Source organism: Anser brachyrhynchus (genome assembly GCF_964034855.1).
Source record: "Anser brachyrhynchus genome assembly, chromosome: 11".
NCBI classification, from domain to species: domain Eukaryota; kingdom Metazoa; phylum Chordata; class Aves; order Anseriformes; family Anatidae; genus Anser; species Anser brachyrhynchus.
In genome coordinates, this window is record NC_137706.1 from 4,638,527 (window position 1) to 4,658,578 (window position 20,052).

General features: G+C 42.8%; 2 protein-coding genes across 2 annotated transcripts in view; one reads left to right on the forward strand and one right to left on the reverse strand.

The window, feature by feature from the left end:
* Window positions 1-13,577, reverse strand: part of ADAM10 (ADAM metallopeptidase domain 10) — a 49,479-nt gene extending 35,902 nt beyond the window's left edge. Inside the window, exons 1-2 of the mRNA XM_080608091.1 lie at window positions 13,272-13,577; window positions 2,888-3,038 (exon numbers count right to left, since the gene is read on the reverse strand). Coding sequence (XP_080464217.1) covers window positions 2,888-3,038; window positions 13,272-13,326 — 206 coding nt within the window. The 5' untranslated portion in view covers window positions 13,327-13,577. The remainder of the gene's footprint in view (window positions 1-2,887; window positions 3,039-13,271) is intronic.
* Window positions 13,578-14,903: 1,326 nt separating this feature from the next.
* MINDY2 (MINDY lysine 48 deubiquitinase 2) overlaps window positions 14,904-20,052 on the forward strand; it is a 33,115-nt gene continuing 27,966 nt past the window's right edge. Inside the window, exon 1 of the mRNA XM_080608127.1 lies at window positions 14,904-15,657. Coding sequence (XP_080464253.1) covers window positions 15,013-15,657 — 645 coding nt within the window. The 5' untranslated portion in view covers window positions 14,904-15,012. The remainder of the gene's footprint in view (window positions 15,658-20,052) is intronic.

Genomic DNA, 20,052 nt, shown 5'->3' on the forward strand with positions numbered 1-20,052 from the left:
CCCTTCTGGCCCAAATAGGAAAATTAGGCTTACAAAGTTCAAACCGGTACCCGAAATACAGCATAAAAGCCATTGTGGTGCAGCTAGCTCCATTTGCTATTTCCAGCAGTGAAATGCTGTAGATATTAGGACAGCTTCTTCAGTGTTTCCTGTCCACATAAGACAAACAGTTCTTCAGAAGCCAACTCAAAACAGAGATTAGCATCAGGGTACTGACATAGGTAATAGCTGTGTACTATCTTTATTAAGTTAACTAGATGCAAGTTGGACAGCATTAGTAAATTATACAATCATTTAATTTTTCTAGACTGTACTCTAACAAAGTTTCAGAGAGCAAAGACTTATCATACAAATGCTTCACACTGAGGTCTCAAAAGTGCTCTGGCTATATGCCAATAAATCACTGTACCTGCCCAAAGTCTTAATGAACTATTTAGTATAACATTAAAAAAAAATAGGGTCGAGTTTTCAGGAGCTCAAGCCTCATGTTGACTGAATGCTTTAACGTTTCATTGACTGTATTAAAATAAAAATACGCTTTGAGAGTCTATGGGCTAAATCAAAATGGTTTAAGTATTTTGCACAAGTGTTTTTCTACCTTATTACAAACTAATTACAATATCTGATAGAAAGGTTTTAATGTTGTCATGATGATACACATCACTTAAATAGTTTGTCACAATACTCCAATTTCAACTACAAAAAGGCAATCCTCTTCACGCTTTTTTCCAAACTGTCATTATACATTCTTCAAAAGCTACTAAACATACTGTACATATTAAAACATAATTCATTTGATCCTTCATAATTCACTTTTAAAGAAAAATGAAAACAATTTTTAAGAACACATTCAAATTCATTAGCAGGACTTTGTGGACTAAGTTTATATCTTGGCAACTATTCTCTCTTTGGCAGGAAGTGTTGCATGTATCACAGGAAACTACCAAAATCCTGATATATAGACTGGTTTCCCTTACATTATATTTCCATTCAGCCTCCTCCATTAATGGAAAATTTATCCCTCAGAGCACAGGGACTTAGAATCAGTTCCACATATAAAAATAAATACCAACAGCTTCCTTCATGAGTAACAGTAGCTATTCTCAAAATCTTTTTAGACCTGCTTGTCTATGGCCAGGTGCAACTAAGATCCTGGAAGTGAAAGAAAAGAATTTTTAGACCTCATTATTGCAGGTACTGTTAACTTTTTTTTGAGGATTTTCAGCCCACCTTATTAACACAGATAGGATGCACAGGCTATGCCAGGAGCTCTGTTTTACAAAGAGTGTTATGGAGTCTTTACCAATGACAAGATGAACCTGCTCAAGCAGACAGAAACGTGGACTGCTCCCAGCAAGAACAAGTCTGATCCTCCCTGCATTACCCTTTCAAGTCATACCGATCTTTTTTTGCCAAATAATTTTCAGCTCGATCAGTTCCCAGATACTATTCCCTGCATAGTTCTAAGACTACTTGTACTAGCACACAGAAGATGCTGGGAATGCTGTCAGGCCTGTTCCCCTCTGCAGCAGAACACACTTTGGTAAGCCTAAACAGCTGGCTGACGGTTAATTTAAGAGTGGCAGCATTACAATGAAACTTCACTGTCTTGTAACTTCCCTGGAGATTTAATTACAAAGTAGAGAGGTTTACATTATGAGGAGCCTTTGCAATATTCTACTCTGCAGTTTTGTTTATAAGAACAATTTAATAGCAAAGACTAATGATTACCTGTGAAGCTAAAGCAGAGGCAGCAGCCGTGCGACTCTCCTTTAAATAATAAAATTTCTTGGACTAAAATCACACCCAAAAATGTGGTTTTAACGACAGGAATTTAGGATTTTGGTTGCTGTTCTACAGCAGTTGCAAATACAATGCTAACACTAACCTTTTGGGAACATGCACTAAAATTTAGTCATTACAACATACACCTCCAGTAGCAACACTTCATTCCCTGAAGAAATTACTTGCTGGCGCAGAAGGAACAAACACTCCAAACATGGATTTGGAAGACCTGGTTTTACCTTTGCTCTGTCAAACTTCCTATGTTTCTAGATATGGACACCAATTATTTAGCAAGTGCTAATTATTTAAATTTTATTTGAAATCACTAAACAACCAAGGGCATTACATATTCCTAAAAAAAAATGTTAAGACAGTGGTGCTGCACAGGATAGAGTTTGCACAGAAACAAAGATACAGACAAATATTTTAACTTACTTTCACTTCCTTCTTAATTATAAAAAAGAAAAAAAAAAAAAGGAAGATCTCTCTATTTCAGAATTGCCTAGGTAAAATCTTCATATTATACTTCAGCTGCTCACACTGGATATCTAACTTCCCTACCTGAGAAGTTTCAGTCAGAAGTTAAATATAAGGCTAAGCAAATCTTGTAGCAGCAATCATGTTTTTCCCATGTCAAATAACTGCTAAATTCCACAGCTGCACAGAAAACAAATGCCATTTTACTACACATCAAGCAACACTTTGGGGGCCAATTTTGTAGTTTCAGATGCAATTTGAAAGTGTACTTTTCTTTAATTAAATTTGCTTAGGCAAGGTTTGGCATCTTTTTTGTAAGCCAATATGCCAAGGCTGCACTAGCAGCTCAGAATCATGTGCCACTCTGTTCCCAATATGTCTGTTTAACCTTTGAATTACATTAACAGTTACCACCAGAAGTTGAATGAGTGATTACAAGTAACAATTTCACATTTATACTGGAAACCAGAGCAAACACTCCACAGAAACTGCAAACATTGCATTTTAGTATATTCTAGCTAACAATCTAGTGACTGTATTTCACCATTTATAAATCACTATATAAGTTAAAAAAAAAAAAAAACTTAAATATTTAAAACATGTACATGTTAAAAATACCACTAACCTTCCATGAGCATGAAAATCTAGGCGCAAGAACTGATCTTCATGCGATACTGCTCTTTTGGCACGCTGGTGTTTTTGGTGTAACAAATCCATATCATAAGATAATCCTTCATAATGTCTAATGTATTTATTTAGAGGATTTCCATACTGGCCTGAAAAGAGAAATAAGGAAAGTTTAGCATGTCTGAGAAATTATTAAGGTTACAACCACACTACAAAGCATGACACATCTGTGGAGCAAAATGGTGATGATGAAAACCTGACTCCCACACAACATACATTTTGGTTTTCTTTTTTACCCCCCCATATACCTCAGATTCATTCTACTGTGGTCCTACAGACTGAATGCATACTTGCAGCTGGAGTGCAATAGATGGACCTTGAAGGGCATCTTCCATTCTAATTTCAATCAAAACTACTCCAACAGTGCAAACTACATTGGGAATGCTTGAGATACATTTCAGAAACTCACTCCTGATCCAGACATGAGAAGTGTTAACAGCTTAGCATCTTTCTTCTGGTTCCCTAAAAGAATCATACTTCTGTTTTCACTCTACTCTCACAGCACTGAAACACCTGCTCAGGTTTATATTCTAGATGCCAGATACCCAGGAAAACTAAGAGCAAATCATGCCATCTAGCAATATGTTTTGAATTACATGGAACATTCTATCACCTGGAAGAGTTTTGTCAAAGATGCCATCACCAAAGATGTAAATTGAGTTCAGTCTATTTTGGATACTTCTTTTTAAGATAGGTTCATGGTTGGACTTGATGATCTTTTGGTCTTTTCCAACCTAAATGATTCTATGATCTTATTAGTTAACATAGCCCATGCGATCACAGAAACGTATGCACAGTAAATTGACAGTACAGCATGTATTCAATGTGAAGTGTACTTTCATACCCCAACAACAACCAAAGCCTCCATCCTCTGCTGCTGCACATCCGACTGTGCTTCTCTTCACAAGAACAACACTTGACTGCACTTCCATATCAAAGACCAGCTCTAGAACACCACGCATGGAAAATATTGCATCTGCTTGCCAAAAGTAAACACAGACTTGGGGAAGGAGCTGAGAGGAGGTGATTCATTAAATGTGGTCAGAGACCAAAAAGGTAGTTAAAAGTTCAAACAATAGAATATAATATGGGAAGAAAAAAAAAAAAGTAGATCATTGTGGCTTTACAACAGAGGTATGCGTATAGGATTTTTTGTTTGTTTTTACATGCTTTCTGAAAATATTTTAAAACCCTTTCAGTATTTAAAATATCCAATCATAAGAAGTTACTTAGATACCTATATCTACAATCTACTACAGTCAAGAGCAAGATCGCTTCAGTGGTTCTGGTTTCAAAGCCAGACTATATGTGACCCAAATTGTATCCTGTTTCTTGATGTACTAAACACTGAACCCTGGAAAGAATTAAGCGTATCAAGCAATGTATATTGTTTCAAACATTCAAAGCCTAGTTGTATGTTTTGATATATAACTTTTATCAGTAGTTAGCATGCAAACATTCGCCCTGTTTGAAACAAAGGCTAGCAGTATCCCTTCTATATACTTTATACAACTAACATAAAACTAACTTTTCTCTTGTAACTCCACAGAAACAACTGTTTCTGAAGAACAAATCAACAATTCATTACAGAAACTACTTTGTGGATCACATCACTCAAAGGTAAGTGTGCAGTTATCATGCAAAAGTATTTTTTTTAAGCAATCTGTAACAATACATTGACAAATTTATTTCTAGAAGGAACATTTTAGAACTGTTCATGTGCAGTAAAAATTTCTATACAAGTTCTTCCCTTTGCTAAAGCATATTCTAACTTTAGAAGGTGTTTTGCTGAACTATTTGTTTTTATTGAAACAAGTCAATTCTGTCCTTTTAATGCACTGAGATGTAATGTGGTGCTACAAACATAAAATGAGTACAGTAAATGCACTGTCATCGTTTTTACTAGTCATAGCACATTACCTTTCACAAAAAGGACACAATTTCAGTTGTCAACAACTTCATTTATGAAGAGATTGAGCTGACATAAGCCTGAATTGTCTATTGAAAGCTACAGTATAAAAACAGTCTTAACTACAATATAAAATTAGAGCATAGAACTTGTAAGTTGCTATTTTTTCAATTCCATGATTAGTCAGTAATCTTTAAACTTTTCCTGAATGCAAAGCATAGCATTTGTTTAAATATCATAGCATCTACATTGGTATAGCAGTATCTACTACCATGTTCTGAAGTTTGGGCAACCAAAAATCAATGGAATAACATTATGCACCAGTTTCTGCTTTAGGGTTGTATAATTTATTTTTTTTTCTTTTTCCTTTTTTTTTTTTTCCTTCTCATTTTCTGTGGTACTTTAGTCACTGAATGTTGTTCTTAGTTGCATGTATGCATTTGCCCCATTGTTCCTGGCTCCCCAGCTAGCTTCAAAGCCTTCCTTCCTTAATCTCCTACTTCAGGAAAAACAGCAATTCTTTAGTTTATGCTTGATTCAGGAACCTCACCCTTGAGCTATCCTTTTTTTTTTTCCTGAAGAAATATTGAAGTACAGAATCTGAGAGATCACATGAAGAGTCAAACCTCCGATTTGCTCCAGAACCATATAAAACAGTACATCTCATAATCAGTTAATGTCAGATAAACCTCAAAGTGAGAATTCTCAGAGATTCCATGCAATATTTCCCTTCAGATACGTATACTGACAAGGCCCAGGCATGCTCAGTGAAAGAAGCGTATCCCAAAACTTTGCCTCAGTAACATGGTACAAATAGTTACATTTTCACAAAGAAAAAAGTTATTATACTAATAGCACAATTTTGTAAGCAAAATATAAATTTACCTTTTCCTGTATTTATTATCATGAGGTCTTCTTTAAATTAATATAACGAATTTCTCAGCACCTCTGTTCCTTTTCAAGGGATTAGAATGTCTGATTTCCACGCACCTCAGTGAGTGATACAGAAGATGACTAATTAAATGAATACTTCCAAATGTGTCCCTTGCATTTAGTAGGAACGTGCACAACATGATACTGCCATCTCTCTTTAAAATTCAAGTAATGATATACTGCAGATAAACTCCACTCAAATTTCCTCCTGGTACTGAAGGCCTATGTATCTTACTCTTAGTCTCAGAAGTCTATTCTCATCTTGTTTACCAGAGGCTTCTTAAGTGCCTTTACCATTCACAAAATTTGTTATTTAAGCATGCCTACATTAGTTCTAATCCCAATAAGAAACTCTACAAAGCCAAAGTTTCACCAACCAGCATGAGGAATACTGAGGGTGAAGAATGTTGTCCATGTCTGATGTATCTCCTATCACTTTAGGCTTACTCCCACAAAACAAACCAGAAACACCTCCTAGTGCACAAGACTTCCGTACACCAAACACAATTAGCCCGGGCCCAGTTGTTAGATCAGACTGATGAACAACATGCATTTACCTGACTGCTGGTACATGCCTTCCAATTCCAGCTATGTGAGCCAAAAGCATCAACATTAGAGAAAAACTTCAGAATTAGCTGGCATAAGTTACTGACATAATTACTGGCATAATTAACTGAAGTTTTAATTTTAAAATGAATGTAAATCAGGAATATGATATGAATACTCTTTGAAAACGTCAAAACTAAGGAGTTTGTATGCTGCAAAGGTGCATAATTCTGTGCTCTACCAACACAGGACTATTTAACTATTAACTATTTATCTTCAACTTTTCTGTGGTAGGCAACTACTACTAACGCATTCTTTAAATTGCTATAGGCCATTTTTTTTCCTTCAGCATTGCAAGGTACTTTTTAAACAGCATCAGGCACCTAGAAAAAGGTTTCAAAGCAGGACAGCTTCCTGAAAGGCCCAAAAACACTTAGCACCTGTTCCAGGCCTCATGGTCACCTGGAAAGCTGAGGCTGCCCTCAGCTGAGTAACATAAAGAATAGTTTTAAAATGTGACAAGAGAGTGAAAGACTGTTGACATTAAAAAGCCTTACAATGTTCTTTCTGCTAAGCAAAAGTTAAAATAAAACAAAGAGAACCCTTCTGCTAAAGCAAAGTTACACACATTCTGTGATCACACAGAAACTTTCCCCAAAACTAAAAACAAACACACAAACAAAAACCCCAAACTCCACACCTCCTTTTAAGTGCCCTCATGGCAAGTACTTGCCACAAGCACTCTCCCCTCTTAAAAAACCAAAGCAGCTGCACGCCACCCAGGGCATGTGCCATTACAGAGCTTTTCTAAAGATGGATTTCAGACAGGGCTGAAAGCAAAGTTTCCAAATGAACGTTAACTTTCATTTCCAGAAGCATGCATAACGTTAACACCGCAGTAGCGCCCAAAGTCTCAAATCAATTTGTGATCTCCTTTTAATAAAACCAGCTACAAATCAAAAGTGATTCTCTTCTTCACAAAGGTAGCTCAATAAGTAACTCAGCTTCTGTAAGGTACGAATTTATAGGATGCCAACGGCAAAAGTTTGTTGAGCTGGAAAGATGACTGACTGTACTTCCCATGCAGTATCCGGTACAAGATGTCTCAGGTTTTTCTCTTGCCAGACTCAGTGTTTAAGCTGCGTATAAGCATCACCGCCAGAGGCACCGCAAACACACCCGCAGACACTTCAGTGCCCTTCCTTGCGGCCCATCGGGCAGGTACAGCTGGCTAGCTGCAGCTCCCCTAACTGGAACAGTCTGTGTCAGAAAGGAAGAAGCCTATCACAGCATCTGAGAGCCTTTCACCCCAAGAATCTCTTACAACTGCAAGCACACAGACCTAAAACTGCGACGAACTACTGTGATTACTTTGATGCCATCGAAAAACTGTTGTTTTTTGAATTGAGACTTCAAGACAGATCTATTAAAATAAGCACACAACCAGAAAACCTGCAAGAAGGAATACTGAACCACCTGCACCCAGATGAAGTTTAAGAGAACTGTTCTACAAATTTCATGTATCGTGTTGCCATCAGACAAACATCAAAGATGGCAGGACGCCTTTCTAGGCAACCTAGTGAAACAAGCCACTGTTGTACTTTGGGGAAACGCTAAGCCAGAGGACAGGAACACAGGATACAGATACCAGAGAGCAGCAGTGGGATGGCTTTTGAGGCTGACAGGAGATTGTTGTATGGACTTGCTAAACTAGATGTCGCTTTTCCCAAGAGAAAAAACCTCCAAGAACAAAGCTTTATTTTCAGGGATTAGAAGTAAATACACAGAAGGACTTACTCTAAACAGGACTAGGCAGAACATTTAGGTAAATGTCTCAAGGCGATAGTCCCTGTAAAAATCCTTGTGTGTGAGGGTCTAGAGCTCTTCAGCAGCCTTTGAAAATTTTATTTTACTTCCCGAACAGCCACAACCCCACCGGACGCATAAGGTGTCTGAGGCATACCCTCTCAGCTCCTACCTGAGCTCCGCACATCATACAAAGGGTGAAACATACCAACCACTGGATTTGAGCTGTAAGCCTCTTGGCACACCTTGAGCAGCTATATATAACTGCTGTTTGGTGGTCTGTGCTAAATGGCTTTGCTGCTCATTCATGGTGTTTATTTTTTTTCAAAGATTATCAAAACTTTTTCTTAGACAAAACCTTTGCAGTCTGTGAGAGAGAAGCAGAAGAAATGCGTTAGGGAATGTGTAAACCACGAGGACGTACAGAAGTCCATGGAACTAGAAGGGCTGCATCCCAGAGCACTGAAGGAGCTGGCTGACGCCATTTTGAGGCTTTCTATCACCTTTGAGAGGTTATTGTGAGAGGGAGGTTCCTGACAACTGGCAGACAAACATCATGCCTGCGTTTAAGGAGAACTTGGAGATCTATATGCTGGTCAGACTAACCTCAGTATCTGCAAACACTGTGGAGGAAATTCACATAAAAGCTCACTCCATATGCACAAAGATTAGTAATAAGCAGTGCTAAAATTTAGCAACACAAGCAAGCATCTATTATGTGTATCTGTATCATGGTAAAAGAACATTTAACTGTCCTTTAAGTCGATAAATCCAGCACGCACTGTTCTAAAAGGTGAAGCGTACATTAAGACGCTTAGATTAAGACTTGCACAAGAATGGCAAATAGTTCAAATACAACTCAAGTTTGTTAGTGGAAAAGAAACACATAAAATACAGCATGCTGGACTAACAGAAATTGTTCAGTGCTCAAGCTAACCTACTGGACAACTCTTTACTGCAAGCATCATAATTGATTTGCAGATTTGAAGTGCCAGCATGTGATAAACACCTTTAAGAGAATGATTATTAGTATTTTAATTTAGATAAAGATTATCAAAACAGGTTGTATTTTTTCAAGCTGTTTTAAATTTTTGGTTAATTCTCTTAAAAAAAATGGTCCCTTCACATGGGACACTCATTGAAAAGTATACATGGCATTCAAATTTAGTACTTTTGTGTTGAAGCGCATCAAAAGCCAGTAATCCTAAAATCTATCTCCCAACAAGAATTTCACTGAAGAATTAATCTAGGCTGTGTTTTTGTGATTGCTAGCAGAAGGGCAGGTCCTGCCACCCTTTTTCATCCATCCTATTTCTGCTCTTCCCTTGTGCTGGCACTACAACCGATTGGGATGAAAAATATATGTTTTCTTCTGGTCAAGTTAGTTTTTGGTGGAAAAAAAAACACATGCAAACAAAAGCCAAGTCAGGATCATTCCCCTTCACTGGAAACTTGCTTTTAAGGCACAGTTAGTACAGCACCACCAGACTAACTGATGTCTGCTTTGAGGTGATACGTATGGCAGGAAAACAGTCACTGCTTTCATTTAAATTTGCAGGTTGAATTGGCTCCTCATGTCACCAAACACCAGAGGTGGTGAAGGAGAGATGGGAATGCAAGGCCAGGGCAAGACAATGCAGCTCATGAGACTGGCTCTGCCATACCGCAGAACTGAACTGTTTGAGCCTTCTAAAAGCAATGATAAAGTACTGTCTTAGGTTCCTAGGTGATGGTATTTCAAAGTTACTATTTAAAAAACCTGATTTTAATTAATTACCATGGGTACTTCTGAAATAACCACCTGACAGCTGCCTTTACCAGACACTGCCTCATCCAGCCATATAAAGGTCTAAATGTTTTAATTTTAAATCCCAGATATGTGCTAGAGGCTGAGTGCCATTTTAATGAAGGGTAGTATTCTTCTCAATCTATAGCAAGGATGCAGACTTAATCTCTCTGATGCTGATAGCTCATATAAATACCTTCCTACAACTCCCCCATGTGTCCAGAAAAAAACAATTTCTCCCGTGCACAGTGAGAAATAGGTTGTTTGATATCCCGCAGCACAAGCCACTAAGACACAACTCAGAAGTCCCAACAACATAGAAGGGTGTGCTGTACCAGGAATTTGTCACAGATTTGCAATGATGTTCAGCATCTGATCAGCCTAGGCAAAGCACGACCGTTTCTTAATTCCAAACTTTTTGGGGTCTCATTGCTTCTTTTCAGTATTTTCTAATACTATTTCCACACTTCTTTAAATCACCCTCAGATTTTATCAGTTATTTCCATTCCTCAAAGGACATTATAATAATTATGTAGCATTTAACATATTTGCATGCATTCCCATAACATTCAATGAAGCATGCTCCTAACAGTTGCAAAGAATATTGCCCCTAAGGACTGCTTTATAAATGTCAAAATTGCTAATAACATCAGTCAGTGAACAGATCCCTAAACCAAGCAACTCTGAAGGTATTGAGGAAAATACTGAGATTCACTTTACCTTTTTTTTTTTTTTAAGAAGTCTGAAAATTCAAGGCAGTATATGCTAGAAACTTAAGATATGCGTATCTACTTAAGGTGAGTTCTACCTTTCCCCAGTTTCTTAATAAAAAAAAAGAAAATTGGCATGACTTTTCTTCTCACGTGATTGAAACTATGTTCAAAATGACCAGCTGGAATACCTGTTTTAGGAAGGTTGTATTTATTCATTGGTAGTAAAGAAATAAATTTCTAGAACAGCCCTAAAAGTTATCTAATATCAGAACCTGACCAAGCATGATCAGGTCCTATCAGAGTTAATCACTGCTAACTCTTCTGTCCTAACCATAAGCCATATAGACATGTAAAGCATCATAATATAGACATTGCAGTACACTTCATTTGTACAGCAACACTAGTGATTGCTTTTGGTTTTGTTCCTTTTCTAGTTTAAATTTTTCTTAAAATTATGTAAATGTAAACAAATTCACAATCAATTGAAACAGATTTCATTTAGGCATTAAATTGTTCTTTCTCCTCAAATGAGCCATCAAATAAAACAGTACACAAGTAAACCATAAAAGTTGTATCTTAGTATTAAAACATACAAAAATCTTGACTTTGTGATCCATTATTAACTATGAACTGAAGCTGTAATCAGTTCTGTTAATCTACCATTATTTAACACTACCCCAAGAATACCACAATAGAGTACAGACAGGGTATACAGACATAAACCCTGAAGTACTTCTGAAAGAATTACTCTGGTATCCCAGAAAAACGTTCCACGCTTAGTCTCAATATACAGAAACACATTCAAAAAAGTACAAATTCACGTAATTTTCAAAATTATTACTATTTCATATGTATATAGCTTAAAACTATACATCTTTGAAGAACAATATTATTTGGCTTCTAGATCTGTGTAGAACTATTGAGCACAAGAGGCACCATACTCAAACGTAGCACAGGTAAATTGTGTTTTTCAGTTGTTTCCAGTTTGTATTGTTCTCGCAGTAACACTTAAGAATGATGAAGTTGCCTTTTCCACAGACGTTACTGTACTCCTAGAATATAAGCATTTAAATAAAGAACTTTATAGTTCAGCAAAAACATTTACAGTAGGTAAGAAATTCTAGAAATGTAAGTAGAAGTTAATAGATAATTCTATTATTAAAAAGTAATTCAAAAGCTAAAATATTTTTTTCATAATTATGTTTAGACTTTCAAAAAGAGGAAAAAGCTTCATAGGTTATTACTGACATGCGTATCAGCCAGCGTTCCCAGGTTCCTATCAAGCACTGTTAAGCTTTGTTTAAAGATTGATCTATATTGCTAAGCACTGTAAGTCACGTGCTTCTGTTACCCAAAGTGAGGAGCACTTCCTACTGCCGATAACATTGAAGGTGTCCATTTTTCTCTCAAAGAAAAAATTAAACATGAATTTCCAAAATACATTTAATGAACTTGTTTCTACGTACCCAGAGTATATATATGTTATCATGATTTGAGCTTGAAAGCGTACTTGCCTGCTCGAAATTAAACCGTGAAAACAACTCTCACAACTGGTTAATGAATCCCTTTGAATTAATTCCATGCCAGCACAGTTTAGTTCAGAAAACAAGAAGGCTTTGAAAAGTATGTCAATAGTTTTAGTCTGCGGTACCCTAATAACTGACTGGAATTCATGAGGTCAAAGTCACGAGCAAAATCTTGTGTGCGTGTCTTGTAATCACACACAACGGGGTGAGTTCTGGCCATGTGCATCACTTTGTTTTTTATCACAGTTACCTCACAGCTCGGCCACAAGCACGACCCGCTCGAGTTCTCTCCTGCTTGGATGTTACTTTTTGACAACGCATAAAAGGCCGGGTTTGGGGCTAGATCCCTTGTTAATAAGCCTACGTATCGGCGTACACAGATGCGGGGCCGAGGTAAGTGCCAAAACGAAACAAGAAGCAAGCCCTTCATCGAGTGCTCCACGCACCCCTCCCTAGGAGCGGCGTCACAAGTCCACCTCCAGCGCTCGCCCCTGCGAAAGCGCGAAACTGTTTTCCTGCCTGCCCCGGCTGGTTGAACGCCGCCAGCCGGGCCGGGAAGCCCTCACAGCTGCCTCCCCCCCGCGGGGCTGCGGTCCCCCCGCCGCGAGGAGAAGCAGCAGGGTGTTTGCCCCCGGCCTAGGGAGCGGGCGGAACCCCCACCAAGCCGCTTTAGCCCCCCCCCCCCCCCCCCCGGCGCTCGCGCTGCGTTTCCTGGAACCGAACGTCCCGGCCCGCGGCGCTTCCTGGTGCCGGGCACAGGGAAGGGCAGCTCTCGGGGAGGCTCCGGGAAGCTCTCGGGGAGGTTTCGGGCGAGGAAGGGAGAGAGGCGGCTGCCGGGACGCCGAGGAAAGTCCCGAGGAACGGCAGCCGCCGGGGCCGGGGCGGAGGAGAAGCGCTCCGCGGCGGGGAAAGTCCCGGGCCGGGCGCTGCGGGGAGAGGGCCCGGGCGCGGCCCCGGGCCGGGAGCGAGCGGGGGGAGGCGAGCCCCGGGGAGCGGCCCGGCCGAGGCCTGGCGCCGAGGCGCGGCGCCCCGGGGAGGGGAAAGGAAGGGAAGGGGGACCGGGGAGAGCCGTGGCCCCGGGCCGGGCCCCGTCCGCTCCTCACCTCCGGCGCCCGCCGCACAGGAGCACAGCAGGAGCAGCGTCCCCGCCAGGTCCATCTTCGCCGGGCCCAGGCCCCGCCGCCGCCGCCGCCTACCCACGGCGCATCCGCCCCGGTCGGCGCCGGGATGGGGAGGGGCGAGCGCCGCGCCTCCCTCCGCTTTGTCCCCCGCCGCTCTGCAGGGCCGCTGCCACCCACGGATCGCCTGGCAGCGGCGGCTCGGTTCGGTTCGGTTCGGCTCGGCTCGGCTCGGCTCGGCCCGGCCCTGCCCGGCTGCCCCCGCCCCGCTCCGCTCCCTCCGCCCGCCCCCGCCCGACGCCGCCGGAGGGGCGGGGCCGCGGGGCTCGCCCAGGAACGCGCCGCGGCCTCGCCTCCTGCGTGCGGGAGGGGCGGGGCCAGGCGGCCGGGAGCGCGCGGCCCGCCTCGCAGGCACAGGGGCGCCCCCCGGCGGGAGAGAGGAGGGCGGGGGCGGCCGCGGGCTGTGCCGGGCAGGCCCCGCCTGAGGCGCGGCGGCTGCGACCCGTGGGGGGGGGCCGGGAGCTGCCCCCTGTGCCGTCACGTACCCTTTGCTCCGAGCCCCAGCTCACCGAGTTCCTCGCGTTTCGCGCTTTGCCCCAGGACCCCCGCCTCTCGCGAGGCCCCCGTCTGTGGGGAAGCGCAGCACGCGGCCACAGCGCGGGACCCCCGCCTGCCCTCACGGCCCCGCGCCGCCCCCCAGAGACTCGCTTTAGATGTAAGGCCTTCTGACAAGTTCCGCTTCGCTGTCGTGCCCCTCTTTTGTTGTCCTCTCCCTGTAAAGATAAATCCCCGTTAACAGTATTAGTTGATTCCAAAAGTCCTTAACTTGATGATTTATTTGTTTATTTTATTAAATAAGCATCCTGCAGTGGTGTGGGGAATCAGCCTGGAGGTTTCTCTCCTCTGACCTCTGCTCTTCCAGGAAATGGGGGACACCACCCCTTTTACAACAGTCCAACTCCCACGCCGTGTTACTTTAGGAAGTTAGGAAAACAATAGCTTTTGGCAAACCATTGTTTTTACAGGAGAGCCTACCTTCGTGTCCAAACTCCCCCGAAAAGTTGTGCAAACACGTATGCGGAAAGCACCATGACAGTGAAGGCGCTTCAGATAAGGTTGCTGAAGTTGATGCAACAATTTACGAGGAACCAAATCGGAGAACCCTGAGAACGGAAGCGGTAAGGGAAGCCCTCACCATCCCCACGCTGCCCTCAAAACGCGTCACTGAGAGGTGAGGGGCAGAGGCACCGAACGCGTGCATCGGGGCAAAGCCCGGGTGACGGGGCTGCGTTCTTTCTCCCCGCCCCGCCCCGGACCACACACCCGTCCCGCAGACACCGCGCCTGCCGCCTCAAAACCCACCGGGGGCTGCCCGTGCCTGCCCCACCCGCGTTACTTCAGGCACAGCAGCCGGACAGGGCCGCTCGGACATCGGCCGGAGGGGGCCGGCAGGGGCCCGGCGCCGCCGCGCCGCGCCCGTTTCCCCTCACAACTCGCCCGTTTTCCCTCAGAGCCCCCTCCGCCGCCCGTCGCGCCCTCCGAGCCCCGCCACCGCCCTCCGGTGCCGCCCCGCCCTCGGGGCTCCCCCCTGCCCCCGGCGGCTCCAGCCCGCCGCCCGCCCCCACATCCCCGGCGGGGCGGAGCCGCCGCTGCTGTCATGGCGTCGCGGGCGCTGCTGGCCGAGGAGCGGCCGCTGCGGTGCCGATAGAGCGCGGAGGAGCCAGGCATGGAGGGCCTGGCGCAGCCCCCGCCGCCTCCGGGCTCGCCGCAGAGGGGCGGCGGGGGCGCCTCCGGCAAGCTCCTCCTGGAAGAGGCGGCGGCGGGCGGCGGCTGCGGGGACGGGCCCGCGGCGGCTGAGGCGGGCGGCGGGCAGCGCAGCCCTTCCCCTCGGCCGGACCCCGCGGCCCTCCGGCCGCCGTCTCCCCCGCGGGCCGCGGAGGACGCGGCGCCGGAGGAGCCCGGGAGCCCCGGAGCGGCGGCCGGCTCGGAGAGCGGTCCCGCGGGGGCTGGCCCCGGGAGCAGCGGGGCTCCCAGCCCGCCGGGGGAGGAGTCCCGCAGCCTGGACTCGCTGGAGTCCTTCTCCAACCTGCACTCCGGCTGCCCCAGCAGCTCCGAGCTCAACAGCGACGCCGAGGAGGCGGCGGCGGCGGCGGAGGCCGCCCCGGGGGGCCCGGCCCCGGAGCCCGGCGGGGATAGGCCCGCGGCGGGCGCGCAGCTCCTGTCCTCCTCCAAGGAGCGTTTCCCGGGCCAGTCGGTGTACCACATCAAGTGGGTCCGCTGGAAGGAGGAGAACACGCCCGTCATCACCCAGAACGAGAACGGCCCCTGCCCCTTGCTGGCCATCATGAACGTGCTGCTCCTGGCTTGGAAGGTACCGGGGCTGCGGGCGCCGCCGTCGCGGGCCGGGCAGGCGCTGCCGCCCGGGGCTGGAACGGGGAGGGCTCGGGGCGGCGGGCACCGGGGCCGGAAACTCGGCAGCACACCGCCGGGAACCTGTGCTAACTCACTTCTGCTCTGAAGCACGTAGAGAACTTGGAAAATAAATAACTGCTGGCGGGCTGTTGCCAATACACTACTTAGATGTCGCTGTTATACGGGGGCTTACTCTGTTGCCTTAATGTAGAAGTCAAAGCCTAGATGATGCTTTTCTAAACTGAACGATGTTTTGTTGGCAGATGTGTTGAGGTTTTTAGGAAATATTTCTATATATAGCATTGAAAACTTAGGCAATGTTTTTGGAAGATAGATTAATTCTGAAGCGAGACATATGCAGGATTTAACAAAATACAGATTTGCACAAATAGCTGCCTGAGTAATAGGGATGTGTTTGTACAGTTACGTGGCATGGATTGTAAATCAGGTCATGACCAAGTACTGCTTTGAGACCTGGAAGTTCTTGTGTTCTACATAACCATCGTGGATACAACTTCCTGTAGTCTTAGAATAACTTTTAAATATTTAAAATAGGCGACTTGAATGTAAAGCATAATAAAATTATTAGCATTTACAGGTAAAAGGAATATCAGTCAGAGAAGAGCTAGTGAGCTGCGTGTATTGCAAAACAAGAAGGGGTCCTTTTCAAAAAATACTTATAATTCGACCCCAAAAGATTGATGAGATGATAGAATGAAGTCCTTAGGATAGGAAAGCTTTATGAGAGTAGTTCTTATGTTGTAGTATCAAGGGGAATAAATTTGGTATTGGAGGAGTAGGAGGCTGTTCACAGGTATAACAGGTGATAGAGAAGAAGGCCAAAATTAAAATAATAAGAAGAAATTTGTTCAGAGAGGTAATTTTTCAGAAGATTAGTGATGGAGTGTGTGTTTTGTTTTGTTTTTTGAGTTGATGTCCCTGTACGCATTCCTTAGCAGGATAGCTCATGCATCAGGAGGAATGCTGTGGACTCAGACTCTGTAGTGATGATATTTAGACATTGGTGAAAGCAGTACAGGGGAGTCATGTGATTTTAAACTATCATCTTATACAGTAGTTCCTGCGAACCTCAAGAGGGTGTGAAGGTCTTCATAGACTTCCGTACTTAATGCTTTCTTCTTATGCTCCCTCTTTAATATGTAGAGATGAGTACAGGGCCTTGGAGAGCTTGTTCACTATCGTTAGTTGTGGTGGGGTTTTAAAAGAAGTGGCCGGTTTGAGGATTTACCTTTTTAACTGTCCATTTAATGAAAGGATGGATATAAATGGGACTGCACTGTCCTTGTTGTTTGCTCTTAATTTTTGAGAGGTTTTCTTCCTTAGTGTTCTTCCTTTCCTTCCATAATTATATAATAACTTTCTTCTGCTGTCCTCCATGCAGAATTCTATCTGACAGTCTGCTTTGATCAAATATTATGTTAGCAATAATAAATGTGATATCAAATTTTAGGAGTCGGTGGAAATCAAAATGCATCTTTGGAGTGTCCTTACACTTCTTGTTGCTAGGATTACAGAAAGGGTTTTCTACAATTTTATCAGTTTATATAAAACCTCAGCAGAATTTACATGATTTGCAGACAGACAGCAATTCACCAGTTTAGGTGAAACTGCCCATATGTGACTATTTATATGCTTCAGTGTTTTCTTGTTAGTTGGTTGTGTATTTCCCCTGCCTGTAATTGATTCTCCTAATTAGCGCCTCTCCAAATTAGCCTTTCTTTTCCCCAGTTTATAGTCAAGAACCATGTTGGCATTGTTTGGAGTGGCAAGCTTATTGGCAGCTCACCTGCACATCATTGACAGTAGCCAGCTACATACCAAGGCTGAGGATGGACATCCACATTCTTCTCACTTCTGAACCAAGATGAACACTAGATTGGGTCAGGTAATTATAATTTGGGAACAAGGGAGCAGACGAAGAGTTGAAAATAGGCAAAAGCAGAGTGAGAATACCATAGCGTGTGTTAGATGAAAAGGAATTAACGTGGCAGGGGAAAAACTGTAGTAAAAAAGGAGATGAGAACGGGGAGGAGGGGGAATAACTTGAACAGAGTATAACGATGTGAACAGTTACACTTCAGTGCCTCTTCCCTGTATCCACCGCTAACGTTCCTTCTTAGAACTTTGTCATGACAAGGTTGAGTGTTGTGGTCAAACTGTAGGTAAATATGGTCTCAAATAACTTCAGATAATGCATGGAAGTTCTCAGAGTTGAGAAGTGTTACAGTCAAAATGCTAGTTTTTGTTTTCATGAATATTTCCCTTTGGATGTCCAATTATATGCTTTGCTTATCCCAGAATGGGAGTGATAATTTTGAGATCCAGTACTACATGCAGTAGTGAAAGTTGAATTCGGATTTTTGTTTGTGATGAGTTGCACACAATCAATTTGTTTAGAACTAAAATTTACCTTTGCTTCTTAATAATGTAAACCATAACCATGGAAATATTTATACCTTAACCTCAAATATGTATTAAGGAGAACTCGCTTTTTCCAGATATTTTAGTGCCTCAAAGTTCAAGCTTCTTACCCCTGTGCTAGATTATCATTTTAAAACTTAGCAGTTTTGTGTTCTCCTGTCTGTGTCCCGATTGCCCTCCAATAAAACAGTTTTTTTGAGATAGCATCTCTTGACTGTGAGGGCAATAGGTACTATATTAATTTGCTTAAAGGACTGCAATAACTACAATACAGGAAGACCTAATAGGTATTATACCTTAAATGCGTCGTGTACTCAAAGTATTTCTTCCTAGTGGTTCTTGAAAATCTTGTTCATTAGTTGAGCAAGATTCTTCTCTGTTCCTAGTCACTATTCAGCTTTTACTATGTCTCAGGGGAGGTATTTTTGAGATTAGATTTAAGATCTTTATTTAATGATACAAGCATAAAGACTGCTTGAAAATAATTGAGTGTTACGCCTATATGTACTCAGCTGTGAGACAGTGGCTTGGCAATACCTGGGTTTTTGGAAACTCTGAAGTAGTAGCAAGGGGTCTGGATGCACAACTCTGAGGTGGCAGATTGTACAAGTTGTACTTTCAAATGTTACAATTATTATTGTTTTTCTTTTGTTTCTGCAGACTGCCTGTTTAGCCTTTAGGAGGTAGAGCTGAGGAGTTCTTAAAAAGAAGTTACAGAAATACTTAAAGCAAAGGAAAACAAAAGCAGTATGAGACCAACCTGAAAAAGTAACTGTTGTGCAAAACAATGTGGAAACCATTTAGGCTTCTGTGATGGAAATCATAGGATCGTGAATGAAAACAAAATGAAAAAATGACTTTTCATGAAAATCATTAAATGAAAACAAAAGTAGAGCATTGAAATAGGCATATAAAATGTATGTGGAAGCATGAGTTTTCTGATATAGAGCAGCTTTGGATACAGTCTTTCAGCTTGCTTAAAATTGCAGACTGCTCAGTTTTCCTTCAGGAGCGTGGCTTACTATGTACTTGAGCTAGCAATGCAAAGCTTGCTTTTCTAAGTACCTTTTGTGATATTTGTTAGATGTAGTCCACTCATTGCTTTCTGATAGCTTCTGGCATTGTATTAAACTGCAATTTTGTGTGGGGTTGTAGAATATCCCTTATTAAGATTTACCGTATGGTGATCGTTGGATGCTGAAAGCTTAGTAAATGTGCCATGTAGTTCTGTTGTGAGTTCCTCAGGTAGGATGTGATGTCATGTAGCCAATGAAGTCTATGAACTTTAACACAAAGCACAGAAACTACATATCTGAAATAGGCAACACAGAACACAAATCATATTGGAACATAAAATAAGCCTAAGGGAAAACATATTTAAATAGAAATATAAATAACTAATATTAATGAAGTCTCGGGAAGTGAATACATAAGGAGTATCTTGTTCTTACAAGTTTTTGTATAGGAGAATAATTCTAGTAGTATATATTGACATCATCTGTAAAAGTTTTGTAGATCACAGCTCTCTTAATAAATGGAAGGTTTTAAGAGCGACATTACCTGCATGCCTAGTTCTACAAAACTGTTGGTAACTTTCAGAACTCCATGAACTACCTATTTAGATGACTATAACAGTTCTGTAAATGATATTATATAACCACTGATGCTTAGGTGTATCCAAACTGAGATGTAGAGAAGAGAGAGAGAGAGTAAAAAAAATTGCTAGTTAAAAATTTTTAGTTTTAAGTTCTTGTAAAAATGGCCTGTTTCTCAGAGGAGCTGAGTACAGTATGCTCCTGCTGATATCCATTTGGTTTGTTGGAATCTGCAGTGGCAGTGCCTAGTTTGAGGTCTGGCATTGGCTTTTTACATGTGTTCTGCTTTTCCTTTTTACTGAGCTAAACCTTCTTAT